This window comes from Mobula birostris, chromosome 3 (genome assembly GCF_030028105.1).
Source record: "Mobula birostris isolate sMobBir1 chromosome 3, sMobBir1.hap1, whole genome shotgun sequence".
In the NCBI taxonomy this organism is placed as follows: Eukaryota; Metazoa; Chordata; class Chondrichthyes; order Myliobatiformes; family Myliobatidae; genus Mobula; species Mobula birostris.
In genome coordinates, this window is record NC_092372.1 from 150,486,368 (window position 1) to 150,506,816 (window position 20,449).

General features: G+C 39.4%; 1 protein-coding gene across 3 annotated transcripts in view; it reads right to left on the bottom strand.

Annotated features, from left to right (window-relative positions):
- Window positions 1–20,449, bottom strand: part of gabbr2 (gamma-aminobutyric acid (GABA) B receptor, 2) — a 1,055,299-nt gene that overhangs the window by 343,045 nt on the left and 691,805 nt on the right. For all 3 annotated transcript variants that reach the window (XM_072253441.1, XM_072253440.1, XM_072253442.1), the window contains one exon: window positions 3,403–3,504. In XM_072253441.1, coding sequence (XP_072109542.1) covers window positions 3,403–3,504 — 102 coding nt within the window. The remainder of the gene's footprint in view (window positions 1–3,402; window positions 3,505–20,449) is intronic.

Consider the following 20,449-nt stretch of genomic DNA (forward strand, 5'->3'; position numbering starts at 1 on the left):
TTGAGATTTTGGAGATGCTCCTTGTCATCATCATTAGTAACAATGATGTCTTCCAGGTAACTCTGTGTGCCAGGGTAGCCTTGCAGTACCTGATCCATAGATTTCTACCAGAATGAAGGTGCAGAAGGTGACAGGATAAGATGCATCTGCTGCCTTGCTTGTGCGAGCTAACAATAACTAGCAATAAATCATGCCGGCAATGAGGTATTGTTAACCTTTTTCTGAGATTGTCTAGCAAACAGAAGAACTGATTGTAGAAGTGCATTTCGAACTTTGCGTTTCACACAGGAATATTGGTAGACTTGTTGATACGCAACAAGTGCTTCTTGAAATCACTGTCCAAGTATGCTTAGCTGTTGGCTATTGCCCAAAATTTACTGCATAAGTTTACGATGTAAACTGACATTGATGGAGTCTTAGGACAATGGCTCCCTGTGATCACGTAATAAAGGGATTAACCTTTCACCAAGGTCAATGTGTTTATTTCTGTTGCCTAACAGAGTAAAGTCTCTCACAGTAAATTGGTGACAAAATTCTTTTACAGTAAAATATGATAAAAACAGAGTAAATTTTTTGACCGTCCTGAAAGTGAGATCATCATTTGTGGGAACAACAGAAGTAGAATGAGTGCAGTTACCCCCTTTTGTTCAAGAGCCTGATGGTTAAGGGCTGGTAACTGTTCTTGAACCTGGTGGTGTGAATCCTGAGGCCCTTGTACTTTTTACTTGACGGCAGCAGTGAGAAAAGTTTATGCTCTGGGTGGTGAAGATCTTTGGTGATGGATGCTGCCTTTCTAAGGCAACATTTCATGTAGATGTGCTCAGTGGTCAGGAGGATTTTACCTGTAATGTTCTGGGCTGAATTCACTACTTTTTTTGCTCAAAGGCATTGGTGTTCCCATACTATACCATAATGCAGCCAGCCAGCACACTTCCAACCACACATCTATAGAATTTAGCTAAGGTTTTTGATGACATGCCGAATCTGCATAGACTCCTGAGAAAGTAGAGGTGCTGTTGTGCTTTTTTCACAAATATATTTATATGATGGGTCCAGGACAGGTCATCTGAGATAGTGACACTCAGGAATTTAAAGTTACTGACCCTCTCCACCTCTGATCCTCCGATAATTACTGGCTCATGGACCTCCAGTTTCCTGAAGTCTAGAATCAATTCCTTGGTCTTATTGATATTCAGTGAGAGGTTGTTATTACACCACTCACCCAAATTTTCAATCTCCCTCCTGTATGCTGACTCATCACCACCTATCATACAGCCCACAACAGTGGTATCATCAGCAAACTTGTATATGGTGTTGGAGCTGTACGTAGCCACCCAGACGTAGGTGTAAAGAGAAGAGCAGGGGGCTAAGCACACATCCCTGCAATACTTGTTGTCATTATTATATTTTGTACCTCCAATTGAAGGAAAAACATGGAGCAAGGAGACGAATGCCTACTTTTTTACTTTAGTGAGGCACACTGTTATGAGTTGGTGGCGTGTTGACATATGTCATTCACGTACTTTTACATATAACCCATAATGGATTACGTAAACAGCAAAGAATCTTTAATCAAACTATATATTTACAATGCTACTGAAATATTAAATCCGCAACACACAGGGCCTGAGGGGATATACTGCAGGTTATTGAGAGAGGCAAGTGAAGAGATTGCTGGGGCCTTGTCCAATATTTTAGTGCCCTCTCTAGCCACAGTTGAGGTGCGGGAAGAATGGTGTGTAGCTAATGTTCATCCATTGACAAAGGAGGAAACCAGGCATAATTTGGAAACTATAGAACAGTGAGTTCCTCATCAGTGGTAGGGAAGTTACTATAGAGAATTCTTACAGTTCGGATTCATGAACATTTGGAAAACCATGGTCTAATTAGAGAGAGCCAGTATGGCTTTGTGCTGGGCAAGTCTTGTCTTACTAACTTGATTTTGTTTTTTGATGAGGTGATTGGTGAAGTTTGAACTGTGGATGTTGTCTACATAGCTTTTAGTACAGTGACAAGGGAGGCTCAGTTAGAAGATTAAAATGCATGGTTGACTATCAACGACAGAAGGTGGAGGTTGAAGGGACCTATCCTAGCTGGAAATCTGTGATTAGTGGTGTTCTACAAGGACCTATGCTGTTTGTGATGCATGTTAATGACCTGTATGAAAATGTAGATGGGTCAGTTAGTAAATTAGTGGATGATACAAAGATTGGTGGTGTTATGGATAGTGCAGATGACTGGCAAAGAATACAGTGGGATATAGATCAGTTGCAGATATGAATGGAGAAATGGCAGATGGAGTTTACCCAGCCAAATATGAACTGTTGCTCCTTGGTAGGTCAAATGTAAAGCAATAGAAAACTATTAAGGGCAAGATCCTAACAGTGTTGATGAGGAGAGGGTTCTTGTGTCCAAGTTCAGAGAAAGTGGCTACACATTGGTGGTGTTATGGGTGGTTTAGAAGCCATATGGCCTTTATTAGTTGAGGAACTGAATTCAAAAGTCAGTAAGTTATGTTGCAGCTTCATAAAACTCTAGTTAGGCCACCTCTGGAGTATTGCATAGAGATCCGGTTGCCCCATTATAGTAAGGATGTTGATGCTTTGGAGAGGGTGCAGAAGAGGTTTACTAGGATGTGCTATATTGAGAAGTTGGACACACTTGGCAACACTGTTTTCTCCGGAGTGGTGGAGGCCAAGGGGAGATCTGATAGAGGTTTATAAAATTATGGGAGGCATATATTGAGCAAATAGACGGTAGCTTTGCCCCAGAATTGAAATGTCTAATATCAGAGGGCATGCATTTAGGGTGAGAAGAGGTAATTTTAAAGGAATTGTGAGAAGCAAGTTTTTTTTTTCTACACAGAGTGGTGGGTGCTTGGTATGTGCTGCCTGGGATGGTAGCAGAGGCAGATAAATTAGGGACTTCTTAAGAAATGTTTAGATAGGCACGTGAATGTGAGGAAAATGGAGGGATATGGGCATTCTGTAGGCATAAGGAATAAGCTTAAATGACCATTTGGTTTCCAATTTATTTGGTTTGGCACAACATTGTGAGGCGAAGGGCCTGTTCCTGTGCTATACTGTTGTATATTGCATGTTCTGTGTTCTAATTCTTGATGATCACAAAAAAAATGAATAGGGAAATAATATCTTCATCGAATATCACTATCTATTTTGAACAGCACCATTTTATGCTCAGTTATATTTTAGAGAAACCTGATCAGCCAATGATTTCTAAATTCACATTAATTGAATTCTGAACATAATTAGAGTAGAATTTTCCTCTTATTAGAATGTTAAAAAACACATGATGTGTAAGTTGACAACATTTCAAATTTACCCATTACTTCAGATTAATAAAAGACATTAAATGGTAAATGTTAGCATTCCCCTTACTTACCCTGAGCTTTCTGACGCTCATACAAGGATCATTAGAGAAGCTCTCAGTGTCTGCAATTTGAATATCTGCTTTCTCCAGTTCACTGGTTAAATCATTCCTCACCTGTCAACATGAAAATGAAAGAAGATTATTATAGGCAATAATCTTATGAAGAGTCAAGTGCAGAAACTTAAATTAATCTTTCAATATTCTCTCCCAGTTTAAAAACTCAGAAAATATTTACTTCTCAGACATGATTTGAAACAGTCTAAGAAAATTCTGCCGTTCTCTCTCTTCAGTTACCACCAGAGGAAATTGCTGAACTGCATTTGAAGGGAGATTCTTAGACAAAACAAACAGCCCTTTCAAGGCCATAAAAGCATGCTTATTTATTTAAAATGTTCACTGCTATCTCTTGCTATGATAAGCTGCCACAAATGTCAGTCACCTCCGTCCTGTACAAGTCTTGGTAGAGGCAGCAAAATATTAAGAGCAAGCCTGACCCCAATGATAGGTCGCAGTTGTGAACAAAAACAGTAAGTGAGGATCCCTGTTCTTTCTGCACCATTCTACTGTTGCCCGTTGTGGTGTATTAGACTCCCCTCTCAATGGAAGTGTCCTTTCCACATCCACTCTATCCAGGCCTTTCAATATTTCGTTGGTTTCAAAGGCATCTTTTCTTATCCTTCTGAACTCCATTGAGTACTGCTCTAAAGAATCAGGCATCCTCATAGATTAAGACTTTCTTTCCTAGGGTCACTTTTCTGAAGCCCTGCTGGACCCTCTCCAGGAACAGCACATCTCTCACTAGATATGGAGCCCAAAATTGTTTATAAAGCAACTGATGCAGTCTGACTAATACTTTATAAAACCCAAGAAATATATCTTTGCTTTTATGTCTAGTCCTCCCAGTGCCAGAAAATTTGTCAGATGTGTCTTACCTTCCAAATAAACTTAAAAATATTGGCTTAGATATTGCAGGGAGGTACCTCTGATTTCTCACAAATTTCAAGATTCACCCACTGAGCACACAAACGTGGAAATTGGCAATGTGCTAGAGTCTGACAACATGTTGGAATCTGATTGACACTGAACTCCTCGAGGCCAATGGCATGATAGGATGTTATGTCACTTCACTAAGATTAGGACTGGGGAGTCACTTCACCAAACAATTTATGGCAGGTTACAATACAGGAACAATGTTTCAATTCACTTAAACAAAGAGGAATGAACATGATGTCCAAGGGTAGATTTTCAACACTTGCTTACTTACAATTTTTTTTACCCTATTCAAATAGAAAACTATAGTGATTAAAGTTCATTTAACTGCTTTGCCTTCACGAACAGTATATTTTCTTAATAATTCTAAAACCATTAAAAGGTTAGGAGTGTTTCCAAATATCAGGAAAAAACATTCACAATGAAAAATATTATTAGTTATGCTTCATTTCTATATTTTCCCAGTTCCGATGAAACAATTGACCTTAAATATTGTCTGTTACTCCCTCCATAGATACTTCCTGATCTGCTAAGTACTTCCAGTATTTCCTGTTTGTAATTCATCATGCTTTGATGGAGACTTGGCTTAGTCTGCTGCTAGTAATTGATTCCCAGTATTTTCATGGTAGTTCTGGAGTTCTAAGGTGGGTCCTCATATGTACTCATGCTGCTCTGCTCCACTCAAAGACTCACCATCAAGGGTAGAGACTACTTTATGCAAAAACTCTCACTAGGTGACTGCACATTTTGCATAAGCCACTGCTAGAGTCTCAACACTGGCGCAAAATATGTATCTGAGATTGTTTAAGTGAGGCAGCAGCTCAAAAGACAATTTCTTTATTGACATGCCACTTCCCATTGAATCCATTTTTGTTGGAAATGCTCAAGATTGCTCTGGGAAAATTGTCTGTCTGATCCTGTGCCCACTGATTTCAACAGGGACTCAAACCTACAGATCTTTTCCTAAATTATTTACTTCAACTTTTATTAATTTTTAACTGCCTCAGGATATGAGCAACATTTAAAAATGGTTAAAGTCACAGGGTTTGGACGGGAGACAATTCTGCACTCCTGCTTTGCCTCCTATCAAAGGCAACCACGGTGTCTGGAGAGACTTGGGGGTGGGAACAATGGGGGGAAGCCCATCTGCATAGTTCTGCCTATAACCACCATCCTGACTTCATTGCCTTACTCAGGGATGCAAGGAACAAGAGAAATTTCTTTCTACTTCTGAGCAAAGAAGGCATAGTTGTGGGGGGACAAGAGGAATTAATTCTAAGCAAATGTCTTGGTCCAGAAAAATAGCTCTTTTACAATTACAGCAAATTAATTTGATTTCCTTTAAGAATGTTGGTTAACTTTTCGAAATAAATGCCAGGACTCACAAGGGCTCGGCCCGAAATGTCAACTGCTTACTCTTTTCCATAGGTACTGCCTGACCTGCTGCGTTCCTCCAGCATTTTGTGTGTGTCACATTGGATTATTAGCATCTACAGATTTTCTTGTGTTTATGATTTACCACAGATTAATTCCCTGTTTTTCAAATAATGTCATAGATTCTTTTATATGCAGTTCAGATCAAAAATTATTTTAATGTTCTTTCAAAGTCAACACCTCAGAGATGTAGCACATTCTCAAATGTGCTGACATTTCTAGAATAGGACTTGAACTGAGAAAATGGATATATCACAATGATTTCTCAAACAAATTTTCTAAGCCAGAAATGTTGAAATAACTACTGTATAACATCACACAGATAAAGACAAATCAGAAATATCTCCAAAATGTCTATTTCATAGACAATAGTACCTACCAGAAGTGTGATAGTTCTTGTAACTAAATAGTGACTTTCCACCTCACCTTTTACATTATCAGTACAATTTATTGTTTTCACAATTCAGAGTTCAAATACCTTTCATTCACAAATGTTTTCTTGGCTATGAATGATATAATACGAACCTTTGGCTCATAGTCCAAGAGTTAAATTAAATATGTAATTTCTAATAAATGTGATCAAGAATTAGATACGGAAAATTCAAATAGAAAAGCTAATTTTGTAACAATGGCACTGTGGAATATCAAAGAATCAGAGAAATGAATTATGTAAATTTCCAAACAAAAAGTTTAGAAAATCATGAGCAGCGATGGCTAAATTTCAATGTTATTTTGTCATGTGAAAATTTGAAATCCCTGTTATAATCTGGAAATAAAAAGGCACTTTGAATAAAAGTTACCGTAGAACCATAACAGGGTTTATAAAACATACACTGGCTTGAAATCTTAGTTCTGCTTCTCTCACCACAGACGCTGTCTGAGTTGTATATTGTTTCCAACATTTCTATTTCAACTTTCCAGTATTTTTTTTTCATTTTTCCAACATGTTCTATCCATTTCTGGTGAGTATATGTGACTCCACTTCCCCAGCTAAATACAAGATTTTAACTGTCCTGTCAAATGGGTTGGCAATCCAATCCACGACAAAGAAACAAGTAGCTAAACCATTACAAACAAAATAACAAGTGGCTTCACCGCAACTTAGGGGAGTGAATGGGAACTCAACAAGAGCACATTCAATTCCATCAACCCTGAAAAGCCATACACCTTGATGTTTGAGATCTAGCATCAAATTTAGGACTAATTTACCATGCAAAAAAAACCTAAAACAGCCTGACAAGGGAAGCCAAAGACACCATAAAAGCAAAGGAGAGGGCATATGAGATAGCAAACTGAGTGGGAAGTTAGAGGATTGGGAGGCTTTTAAAAACCCACAGAAGGCAACTAAAAATGAATATAGTGAGAAAAGATGAAATATGAAGGTAAGAGAAGGAAGAGAAATATGAAACAATAGAAGATGGTGGCGTGACGCAGCGGCCACTCCGGAATAAATATCTGTTATCTGTCAAGTAGGATGCCGTGCACAATCCTGAATTGATGGAGACGGATGTGAGAAGCACAGAGGAACATCTGGTGAATCTTCTGAAATGCTTGTTTCGCTGCCGCTGCTACTGTGTGATCCAGAATCTCCAGAGGGGAAGGCCCTGAATCCTCGGCTTTGCCTGTTGCTTGGCGGTTGGGGCTGGGGTCAAAGCGTTCGGCAGAGATGGTGCTCAGTGCTCGGTGTCGGAGGGCTGGTTGGAGGCTCGAAGTTTTCAGACGGACTCAGAGTCGGCTGTGATCAGGTGCTTCCAGGGTGCTGCGTCGGCAAGTTTGCAGCACTGGAGGTTCATGGCAGGGAGAGTTTTTCTTCCTTCTACCGTCTGTGTGAGATGATGGGGCTAACAGGACTTTGAGACTTTTTTTACCGCGCCCATGGTCTGCTCTTCATCAAATTGCGGTATTGCCTTGCACTATTGTAACTATATGTTATAATTATGTGGTTTTTGTCAGTTTTAGTCTTGGTCTGTCTTGTGTTTCTGTGATATCATACTGGAGGAACATTGTATCATTACTAAGTGACAATAAATGAGGACTGAGTGTCCTCATAATCTAATCTAATCTAAGATAGTCAATAGTATAAAAGAGGATACCAGAAGTTTTTTTTCCAGGTATATAAAGAATAAAAGTAAGGTGAGAGTAAATGGAAAATGACGCTAGAGAGGTAGTATTGGAGGCAAATAAATAGTGACTGAACTAAGTATTTTGTGTCAGTCATATACTTCAAGTTTACTTTAAGTGAGGTTTGCACGTATCACATGGCAGTGTGAGGACGCATGCAACTCACATATTTATACATATAACCTGTAATTAAACAAAATTTAAACAGATTATTTAAACAAACAATAATACTTAATTGATATGTATATGTAAGGGGGTTTCAATTTTTATGTTACTGCGGAGGCTAATTAAAATGGCGTCTTTGTTATGTTAAGCTGGGGAATGCGGCTTTGTTGTTAAACGCAGAGAAAGTTTGCGCTAGCAGCTTGTTTTGCTTTAGAGTGTGATAAGAGAATGCTATTAACCAATTGGGATAGTTGTTATGGTTTTGGTGTATTTGAAGATACTGTATGCGCGGGGTTTTGGGGGAGAAGGTGGGAGAGCGAGACAGAGGATGGACGATGTGCTGTGATGTCCGCTAACAGGGTCGGACCCCGAGGAGGGCGTTCAGCGAGGAGACAGAGACGGACTCGCGTGGAGCGTCTGGTCGACCACCGTTGTTGGTCCCAGGCGGCCGGTCGAGGTGGTCTGAGGGGTCACAGGGTGAAGAAGAAGGTCCTTGAGCTCCAACGGTGCACGAAGAGTTTGAACTTTCATAAGTGTGGCGCCTTTTATTTTCCTTTTATATTTTATTCTCTCTTAATTATATAGTTCCAGTAATATCTATAAACTGTAAGTCATTTAATCGTATCTGGTGTATTGTCTGTTATTTGGGCGGGGTGGGGTACATCACACAGCATCCACACAAACTAATTACCCAGTTTGGCGGGGCAGAGGCTGTTTCCCTAGACGACAGCGAGCCGAGCGACCCTGAGGCTGACCAGGGGGGCTACATATATATACATACATATACACACACACACACACACACACACACACACACACACAAGATTATTCAAATATCACTGAAATATTAAATTCACTACATTCTTTCCTGCTTAGGTATAAACTCCAACACAATAGAAAATGCATCTCAACTATATGCAGCTCCAACTCAACTAAATACATATTTAGTATTTAGTACTACTACGATAAAAAGACATCCACAGCATAGTAAATTTAAAATTGTCCCATTCAGACAAAGATTTAATTGCTGTGGAGGATTTCCTCCTCTTGCGGGATAACGTCTTTCCTGACAAGGGGGCTCAATCTGCTCGGCAGGTGAGACTTGTGGCTGTGAAGCAATCTCAGGTTCCGGGGCCTCTTCCGTGTGATTGACGAGTTGACTCAGAGACGGCAGGAAGTGGCTCTGACAGCAGTAGCCACCTATTTTCTCTAACAATTGACTCTGCTCTCTTCATCTGATCAATGCGTTCTCTCCAGATGATATCAGACACAACCTCCACTGTATAGGACAGTGGTCTAGTTCTGTCCTTAATCTTTCCAAGTAGCCACTTTTGATTACCTCTGTTGTCCCTCAGCAGGACTACTTGTCCACGAATAAAACGTCAAACCTCCTTGTTTGAGGATATGCTTCAGATTATCCATCATATGGAAATTCTTCACTGATTATAACCTATGACCTTCCATTGGATAATAAATTGATAGCCTTGAACTTGTTGGTCCAGGGTGCTTTCAAATAAATTTACTTTGAACTTTTGAACTTTAAATATGTTTTTAAAATTTGTGGTTGCCTGTGTGTTCATCTCCTGTACAAGTGTAAAGCAATAGGTCAGTTACAATCAATACACACTGACCCAGTTTCAGGCAGATACTTAATGGCACCATTCACATAACACCTCTAAAAATGAATTTTACAGCCAATGCTCTATGCCTTATATTTATTTGGCAATGCAATCCTTAGACTTAGTCTCTAACATGTATCTTTTGTAACACCTGTGTGTTGGGAGGTCCAGCTATCAAATTCTTACTGAAAACTGCACCCTTATACATACACATATCATTGCATCTAAATTATCTTTCTTCCTTTTCATGTGCTAGGTACATTGTCTGCATAGGCACACACATATATATGTGTGGAAATCTCCAAAATTGATCTTCTCACATGTTCATCCATTTGAAATGTTTCCTGACACTAGTTCTAAACCTCAATTTTGTTTTTTTTTAAACTGCAAATTATGCATTTTAATTGACATACAGGACAAATTGGAAGTACAAAATTGTAGTACTGTGTATTAGTTCCTTCTAATAGCTATTGATGGAATATTTCATCCAGTGTATACTGCCATCTTATTTTGATTGACTAAATGAACAAAATCTGTGCTGATACCTAGTGAAGATAATGGACTGCCTTCATACAATACTGTCAATGATTGCATCCTCCAAATCTTTATTTTCATTGTAATTTTCAATATAATTCTCAATACCTTCAAATTCTTCATAGTTCCTAACTTGCTGAAATAGTGAAATCATTTCATTTTTAATTCCAGCCATTTCTGGCATCTGCAAGCCTGAATGCTTGAAACCACAGTGAGCAAAACTGTTCCAGATTATCTTACTGCTCATTTCTCACCAACTATCAGTGACAAGATCACTGCTTTTTGAACACAAACACACACAACTGACACTATTTAAAAAACTGTTCACTCTAAGTGCGGTATAACGACCACACGAGTGTATATGGCTGATGCTAGTTAGAAACTTCAGCAATTAAGAGACATAGTCTCACAAATAAATGAAGGGAATGCTGGCTATTTTCTTAATTTGTTTTTGTTCTTTAAGAGTCATCCCAAATAAGCAGCTGCACTGAATAACCAATGGCCCAGTTAACCAGAATCTTTTGCATACACATCTGAAAGATATACAACTATTGCTGATACAATTAAACAGAAAAGTTTAGTTATTTTGTGGTGCAGCAGAGAAGCGATGAACAGCATTCTCCAAAACCAAATATCTCATCTTCTGCTTAAGTAGACGAAATAATGATTTTGGGTAACGGCTATGGGAAATTGATTTTAAATTGACAAGAAATCTAACACTTTTCTGAAAGAGAAAATAATGGAGATTCTGTTGTATGAGACTACTACGAAAGGCTCCATGAAAAACTTCAAAGAATTTTGATCACTACATTGTATTAATAAAGGTATCATCCTGCAATTCCTTTGTGTCATAACTAAACCAGTTCTTGAAGAATGCTGCTTACAATCAATTGATTTACTGTAGTGCTATTAAAGGACTGACTGTGAAATTGTCAATGATGCTTAGGATTAAACCCAATGCATAACTCTGCCTAATTTTTTTCTTAGCTTACCAGATTTTTACAAAGTTTGCATAAAGTAAACTTTGAGCTCTTCAATCCCCATAAACACACACAAGCACACACATTAATATCAGAGCTTTCAGTTTAGAATTTTCAAGTCAAGGTAAAACAAAAATACAATTGAAAACTAAATATTGTGATCATATTTACAGACTTCATTTGCACATTCTAAGAACTTTTTTTTTACATCCAAGTTTGTTGGATGGCTATTAATCTTATAATGTGGCATTAGATGAGGAATGCTGTGCTGGAAATTTAATGATAAGTACCTGCTTACGTGATTGGTGGGTATAAACGTTGTGTTGATGATATGAAGTTGCATGATAGAGTTAATATTGGTGCATTACATCAGCATTGTCTGATCATTAAAATACTGAACAGTACATCACAGCATAGAAACAGGCCCTTTGGCCATTTTGTTTGTGCTGACAATGATTCTGTATCAAACAATTATGTCTGCCCTCACGATTTCTATCCCTCCATTTTCTGCATGCTCATGTGCCTGTCCAAATGTGCCTCCATTTTCTGCATGCTCACGTGCCTGTCCAAATGTGCCCAAAAGTTACAAACATATCTACATTTTCCCACTCTGGCAACACAGTCCACGTGCATACCACCTACTGTGTAAAATACCTCACACAGCTCATGTAAACCTCCATCTCTCAGCTTAAAGCTATGCCCACTAATGCATGACATTTCCAGTGTGGGAAAACCATCTACCCTACCAATATTCTCATATCTCTGTAAACTCTCCCCTCAGGCTCTGATGCAACAGAGAAAACAATCCAACTTTGTCCAGTCTCTCCTTATAGCTAATGTTGTCTCATACAGGCAGCCTCCTAGTTCCTCTTTACTGCAACCTCTCCAAAGCCTTCCTGAAGTGTGGTGACCAGAACTGTACCAAAGAAAGGAAGCCTTCTGAATGACTTCTTTACCATCAGATCTACTTGCATTGTCACAGTCAGGAAACTATGGACTTGCACCCCAAGATTCCTTTGTTTATCAATGCATTTAAAAGTGTTGCCATTCACTGCACACCATTCTTTCACATTTGACATCCCAAAGTGCAACATAACCCTTTCCTTCTCCCTGGGCCTCCTGTCCCATGATCCTCTCATATCCCTTTTGCCAATCACCTGTCCAGCTCTTGGCTGCATCCCCCCCCCCCCCCCTCCTGTCTTCTCCTATCATTTTGGATCTCCCCCTCCCCCTCCCACTCCCACTTTCAAATCTCTTACTAGCTCTTCCTTCAGTTAGTTCTGACGATGGGTCTCGGCCCAAAACGTCAACTGTGCCTCTTCCTAGAGATGCTGTCTGGCCTGCTGCATTCACCAGCAACTTTGATGTGTGTTACATAACCCACCTGACTGGATTATACCCTTTCTGCCATTTCTGTGGCTCTCCACCACTTTCCTGTATTTTCTATGGCCAAGCCAAATTTGAATTTAATCTACCAAATCACTGTCTCATATACTTGATCTTCTGAATCACCCTACCATAAGGGTCCATGTCAAATGCCTTGCAAAAAACCACATAGACAACATCCATTGTCCTACCCTCATCAATCATCTCTTCAAAAAAAAACAAGTTCTTAATAGATGGCCTACTTGTACAAGACCATACTGACTATGCTTAATAAGCCTATGCTTAATATGTCTGTGCTTTTCCAAAAGCAAGTAAATCATATCTCGAAGAATCTTTTCCAGACCTCTCTACCACTGAAATAAGGCTCACTGGTTTATAATTAGTTGGATTATCCCTCTTACTCTACTTAAGCAAAATAATAATATTAGTAATTCTCCATTCCTCTGCTCATATCCTGTGCTTAGAAAGGATAAAAAGATCTCCACCAAGACCCCAGCAATATTCTCTCTTGCCTCTCTTAATAACGTAGGATTGATCCCATGAGGTACTGGAGACTTTTCTACCTTATTATTCTTCGAGAGATCTAGCACTTCTTTTGTCTTGCTATCAACATACCTAGAAGATTAGGGAACTGTCACGTTGATTTTCACTATCCTCCATGTTTTCCTCCTTGGTGAATTCCAATAGAAGGTCATTAGTTAGCACTTCATGCTCTTCTTCTGACTCCAGGCACAAATTTCTCCTTGATTCTGGAACAGTTCTATTGTGTACCTAGTCATCCTTTTGTTTTTAATGTATATATGAAATGCGAGGGGATTTTCCTTAATCCTACTCATCAAGGGCATGTTGTGGCCTCTAATTGCCCTCCTGATTTCCTGCTTGAGTCCTTTGATGTTTTCTTTACAGTCTTTAAGGGCCTTGTCTGATCTCAGCTTCCCAGACCAGATGCAGCAAATGCCTTTTTCTCCCCCCTTTTTTTAAAATGACATTTACCACATCTTGTATTATCCATGGTTCCTAAACCTTACCGCTTATGTCTTTCTTTCTCACTAGAGGATATCTGTCCTGAATTCTGATCAGCTGCTTTTTAAATGATTCCCACACATCAGATGTGGACTTCTTCAATAACAACTGCCCCCAATTAACTCTCCCCAGATCTTGCGTAATATTGTCCGAATTACCTGTCCCCAATTTAGCCATTTGCTTCCCAACCCCAAGTCCAGACTGATCCTATTCACAACTATCTTACTCAAAATTCTTTCCAAATCACCTGTCCAGGCTCATTTCTCAATAAAAGGCCTAATTTGCCCGTTCCCTGGATGGATTATTTACTTCTGTTTCAAAAAACCCCTCTTGGACACATTTAAATTTCCCCCATCTAAACCAAGGAAGTTCCAGTTCATATTGGGGAAATTAAGTTCATTTGCCACAACACATTGGTTGCTTTTACATTTTTCCACAATGTGCTTTTATATTTGTTCCTCAAGCTGATTGTGGAAACTTCCTCAGCACAAATTGCCAGTATATTTTCTACATTATAAAAAGTAAATTAAAAAGTACTTTTTGGGTGTAATGTACCTCAGAAAATCGTGATGCCGTGAACAACATGAAATCAGGATTTTTTACAGTCATGTTTTTATATCTCTGAGTAGTAAATAATAGGCTCACGCAGACATTCAACATCCACTGAAATTCTGAGAACATAGTTTGAGATGAAGCAGTGTCATTTCTTATCAGAACCTGTCATTCAGTGGCTATGGCAAATGAGACAAAACAATGATTGAAAAATCTCTCCTAATCTATGATTCGTTTAAAGATGAAATTTAGCTGTGTCATAGCAATGTAAATCTTTGATTCTTTCCATCTTCTGGAACATAGATTTTGCCTGTATTTAGCATCTCCTTGAAAGCTACAGCATTATTTCACTGATTCAATGAAATGTTCATTTCACTTACAACTTTTCAGAACAAGGGTTGAATCAATAAGTGCCTGACCCAGACTGAGGGTTGCTGGTACTGAGCCAAGGCTGACAGTCGTACCAGAGTGAGGTATTGGCATCCCAAACAGTGCATGGCAAGTTGCTCAATCTGCTGATTTATCCCAGGTCGTCAGACAAAGCTTCAAGCCGACACTTTCATTTTGACCATACCAGATGACCAGCATGTAGCTCCTCAAACATATTAGCTCTCAGCTTGGATGATACAACATCTCCCAATCACTACATAAAGCAACACATTCCAAGAGCAAGTTCATCCCAGTACTGGTTAAAGTGGGGCAACTGGAATTTCTACTGTATATTCTGCCCATTTTGGGTTGCCGTATAGACCTGAGACAGTGTGGAGTCTTTTTTGGATTTTCTTTGGATCACCTCTGTGGTACTGGTGAGACTTTCGATTTGTATTAGGGAGAATACGTCAAGAGAAATATCCTCTTTTGTAAGTTTTTCAGACATTTCCTTTTCTAAAGGCAAACAGGACAATCCATCAGCTTTTCCATGATTAGTTGTCTGCTTGAATTCAATCTTGTAATTGTGTCCTCCAAGACACAGAGCCCATCTCTGCATTCATGCTGCTGTTGTTAGTGGAGCACCCTTCAGAGGACTGAAAATGGACACTAGTGGTTGATAATCAGTAATATGAGTAAACTCTTTCCTATACAGGTATTGGTTGAAACATTTTACACCCCAAACCGATCACAAGGCCTCTCTGTCAATCTGTGCATAATTTGTCTCTGCAGCAGTAAGGGTACATGATACAAAGGCTATGGGGCATGTACTTCCCTCATTCACAAAACATGATATGACAACACCTATAACATAAGGCGAGGCATCAGAGGCAAGCTTCATTGGACGATGTGGATCATAATGTCTGAGTATAATATTCAACATCACCATTTGTTTAGTCTTTTGGAAAGTCACTTCACATTGCCTTGTCTATTCCCATTTCTTCTCAATCTTTCATTTTGACTATACCAGATGACCAGCATGTAGCTCCTCAAACATATTAGCTCTCAGTTTGGATGAGGCAACATCTCTCAATCACACATTCCAAAAGCAAGTTCATCCCAGCACTGGTAAAAATGGAGCAACTGGAATTTCTACTGCACATTCTGCCCATTTTGGGTTGCCATATAGACCTGAGACAGTGTGGAGTCTTTTTTGGATTTTCTTAGGATCACCTCTGTGGTAATGGTGAGACTTTCGATTTGTATTAGGGAGAATATGAGTTCAAGAGGTGGAGAACAGTCACCATAGTTGGTAGCAACCTGCTGTAGTTGACATATTCTAAAAAGGATTTCAACAGTGACATATCTTTTGGTCCTGGGGCATTCACCACTGCTTGAAGTTTTGCAGCATTCTTGCGTAAATTCTTGTGCACCAGTGATGTGAGCACATTAAGTGATGCTCGGTTTAAATAACTCATATTTGTTGCGTCACATCCTGAGTCCATAATCTTCCAGTCTTTTTAACACTATCTTTAGGTTTTGAGGATGTTGGTTGTCATCCTCACTGGTAACAATGCTGTCATCAAGGTAACACTGAGTACCTGGACAGCCTTGTTGCACCTGATCCATAGCTTTCAGCCAGAGTACAGGTACAGATGCTACTCCAGAAATAAGCCTATTATAGTAATAAAGCCTTTTGTGAGTGTTTATGGCAAGAAACGGTTTGGACTCTTCTTCCATTTCCATCTGTAGGTAGGCCTCAGCTAAGTGCACTTTGCTGAAGTGTTCTCTTCCAGAAGGGTTTGCAAGTATTTCCTCTATCCTTGGCAGAGAGTATTGATCTATTTTCAGTATTGGGTTGGTGGTGACCTTAAAATCACCAGAGATCCTAACAGACCAATCCTTCTTCACTACTGGGACCACTGGCATTGCCCATGGGCTCGACTCAGCCTTGGAAAGAATTCCTTCCTTCAGCAGTCATGCGATCCAGGTCACTGGCTCTTTATCATGGATGGTATAAAGAACCAGATGGGCTTTGTAAAATTTGGATGCGGCATTTTCATTCAACACTAATTTTACTCTTGATATGTTTGAATTCTCCAGTGCCATCCTTGAGCCCTGCTGTGGCATCATCCAGTACCTTTCTTAATTGGCTTTCAGTTGATTCTACTGCAGGACATGTGGCATACAAATGGTGGGCGGATCTCCAGTCAAGTTGGAGTTGTCTCAGCCAATCACGGCCCCACAATGTTGGCCCTCCTGTTTTTACCAAATACACGCCCAATGTGGCCCGTTGGGTGTTGTATTTCACTGTTACAAATGTCATTCCATCAAGAGTTATCTTTTCTCAAGTGTATATCTATAGGCTTCAGTTCAGTATTTTTGAAATGCCATTCAAACTCATATTGTATACTGACTGAAACAGCCGAGCTAGTGTTCAATTCCTTTTCAGTTAATTTGTCGTTCACTAATGGTGTAAGCCATATTGCACGTCTACTGTTAGTTTTCACATAAAATCTCAAGGCTACTTAGTCTTTTTATCTTTTTTCTCTTCTCTGTGCAGTCCACTTATTTCTACCTGCCTAACAGAATATGTGTCCTACTTTGTTGCATTTTCAGCAAGTTTATCCTTTAAACCTGCATTGCTCTGTTGTATGTGAGCCCCTGTCACAATGGTAACACAGTTTGTTCGCCCTGGCAAGTTTGTGTTTAGATGCTGCAATTTTGTTCATGCTCACGTTTTTTCACGACTATTACTGAATTGTGTCTCTGGCTGCTGTTTCATTGACATAATGATTTCAACTGTTCTTTCAAACATGAGTTGTGCTTCAGTTAGGAGCCATTTTTGAATGCTTTCTGGTAATATTCCACCTTGGAAAAACTTCCTTCAGCATTCATGCAATCCAGGTCACTGGCTCTTTAAGATATTTGTGTATACTTCTACCTGCCATTCAGCAGTCTGCTACCTTGGAAGAGCTCTTCTGTTGGGATGACTAAAATTTCTATTCATATGTGGTTATCAAATTGTTTTCTATCTATGGTCACCAGCAGACTGGACTAAACCAATGCTTTCCTGGCAAGCCTCCCTCATTTTACATTCTATATACTTAACTTCATCCAAAACACTATGGCTTTGTTCAAACTCATACCAAGATTTACTTAGTCATCATTCCACATTCTGACCTTAAGTAATGCAACAATTATAATTGTTTTATTCTTGTTTTCCAGTCCGTCCATTGCCACACTTCTTCCTAGTTATTTATTCTCTTCAGTCACAATAATACTCCAAGAGATCTACTCCTGATTTCACCTCTTGACCCATTCTTGAATTTAAGTGATCTACCCTGGCAGTTAGGCCTTCAGCTTCCAGGCCTAAAGCATTGGAATTTCATTCCAGGACTTCTCTGTTTCTCACAATGCCATGCTATGAGGAGGTTTAGTTTTATCTGTTCAGCAGATTTATTTTTTTGTTTGTAAGTTTGTTGTGGCTAGAATGTCTCTGCCAATCACAACTCTGACTGTATTACATCCTGAAATGTTAACTGCCCATTTCCTTCTACAGATGCCACCTACCCACAGTGATTCTCTAGCACCTCATGTTTTGCTTACCTTTGAACTGTTAAGGAAACCATTATCAGGGGTTTCATTTCATGGAACAGAAAGAGCAAGGTTTGATTATCTGTGCAGAAGATGAAAAGAACTACCTAAACATACTAACGGAACAACTGCATGCTAAACAAGGTGGCTAAACCATTTTTAACCGGCTGGGGGCACTACGTGTCTGCTGCTATCAGCATTCTGGTCATACCCTCATCAGATTTTCAGCACTGTTTTCCACCAGATAGAGACAATACTCTACCAACATCCGTGGTGCTGCTTCGCAAGATTCATATCTGCAGTCTGTCCTGAGTAACAGATTAACACATCTGCAGCTAGTAGTCATTTTTTTTTGGAGTGCACAAAATCATTTTCTTTAGATCTAGTCAACCTTTGATTTACATCCTCATGCAGCAACCAGTGAGATGGAGATTGCTAGATTTGATAGGAATATATCATAACTATTCAACAATTCTGTCTATGCCTTCGGCTCAGTTATGTTAGTCGTGACGAGAGCATGCGCATTAGATTTTTACTTCTCTTGAACTGGTTGAATCTTTCTGTGTCCAGCCAATATCTAAAATACAGCACGCAACTTCCCAACACTATGTTTATTTACATAGTGCAGTCTTTTCTAATCCCCTCAGCAGACTGAAAAAGGAAAGCCCATTGCTAAAGTTAATTTAGGGTACTTTCATAATGAAAGATTGGTAAATAGGTGTACACACTGTTATATGTACCAAAGTAGAGTGAACACCTTAGTTTTGTGTGCCATCCATATAGATCATTTCATCCCATCTGTGATAGTACAAGGGAAAAGCAATGACAGAATGTGTGTATATTGTTACAGAAAGTGCAGTGTTGTCAGACAAAAGGTGGCTTGTAGGGTCAAGTGTCCACTTTGTCATACAATAAGACCATTCAGTGGTTGTATAACAGCAGGATAGAAAATGTCCAGGCACCTGGTGATAAGTGCCTTCAAGCTTTTGTAGCTTCTGTCTGATGGATGGGGAGAGAAGGGAGAATGTCTAGGGTGGGAGGGGTCTTTGATTTTGTCGGTTGCTTTACCATGTCAGTGAGAAGTGTAAGAACAGTCCATGGAGAGGAGGTTAGATATCATGATGTGCTGAGCTGTGTCTACTCTCCATATTTTCTTGTGTTCTCAAGCAGAACAGCTGCTATACCAAGACAAGATGCAGCCAGGTAGGATGTTTTCTATGGTGCATCAATAAAAATTGGTGAAGGTCAACACGAATATGCTGAATTTCTTCAGCTTACTGAGGAAGTAGAGGTGCTGATGAGCTAACTTGGCCATGACATCTACATGGTTAAACCAGGACAGGCAATTTGTGGTGTTTACTCCTAGAAACATGAAACTCTCAGCACTCTTCACCTTAGCACCATGGATGTAAAGTGGAGTGTGTACTGCCCTGTTTCCTGAAGTCAATGACCAGCTCTCATTTTGCTGACACAGAGGGAAAGATTGTTGCCACGACACCATGTCACTAAGCTATAGTACTGTGCAAAAATCTTAGGCACATATACTGTATATAGCTAGGGTGCCTAAGGATTTTGCACAGTACTGTATATTATGACCTTCCAGTTACCAAATAACATTTAATACTACTGAGCTAATATGAAGCTAAGTACTTTTATTTCTGTATTCCAACCACCTTCCTATTTTAATCAATATACATTACTGGAAAAATATAGTACTTAAGAATCTTCAGACATTCATCCCTAGAGATTCCTATATTTACAATTAATCCTCGCGCACCATCTGTTGATATGCATAACTCATATTCAAGACAAATGAGTCTTGAATTCTAGGAATAAAACTCTTATCAATCAACATGTATTTTTCGCATATCCCAATATATCTACCCGGCTTTAACACTGACACGGTAAGTGCTGCCTTTTTTTTAAATATAGGTTATGAGAACACTCAGTTCCCTTTTATTGTCATTTAGAAATGCATACATGCATTAAGAAATGATACAATGTTTCTCCGGAGTGATTATCACAGAAAACAGGACAAACCAAAGGCTAACACTTGACAGAACCACATAATTATAACATATAGTTACAGCAGTGCAAAGCAATACCATAATTTGATGAAGAACAAACCATGGGCATGGTAAAAAAAAAGTCTCAAAGTCCTCAAGTCTTTCGACTCCCAAGTTCCTGATAGCAGGCAGCAAAGGAAGAAACTCCCTGCTATAAACCTCCAGGCACCGTCAACTTGCCGATGCCTTGGAAGCAGCCGACCACAGCCGACACTGAGTCCGT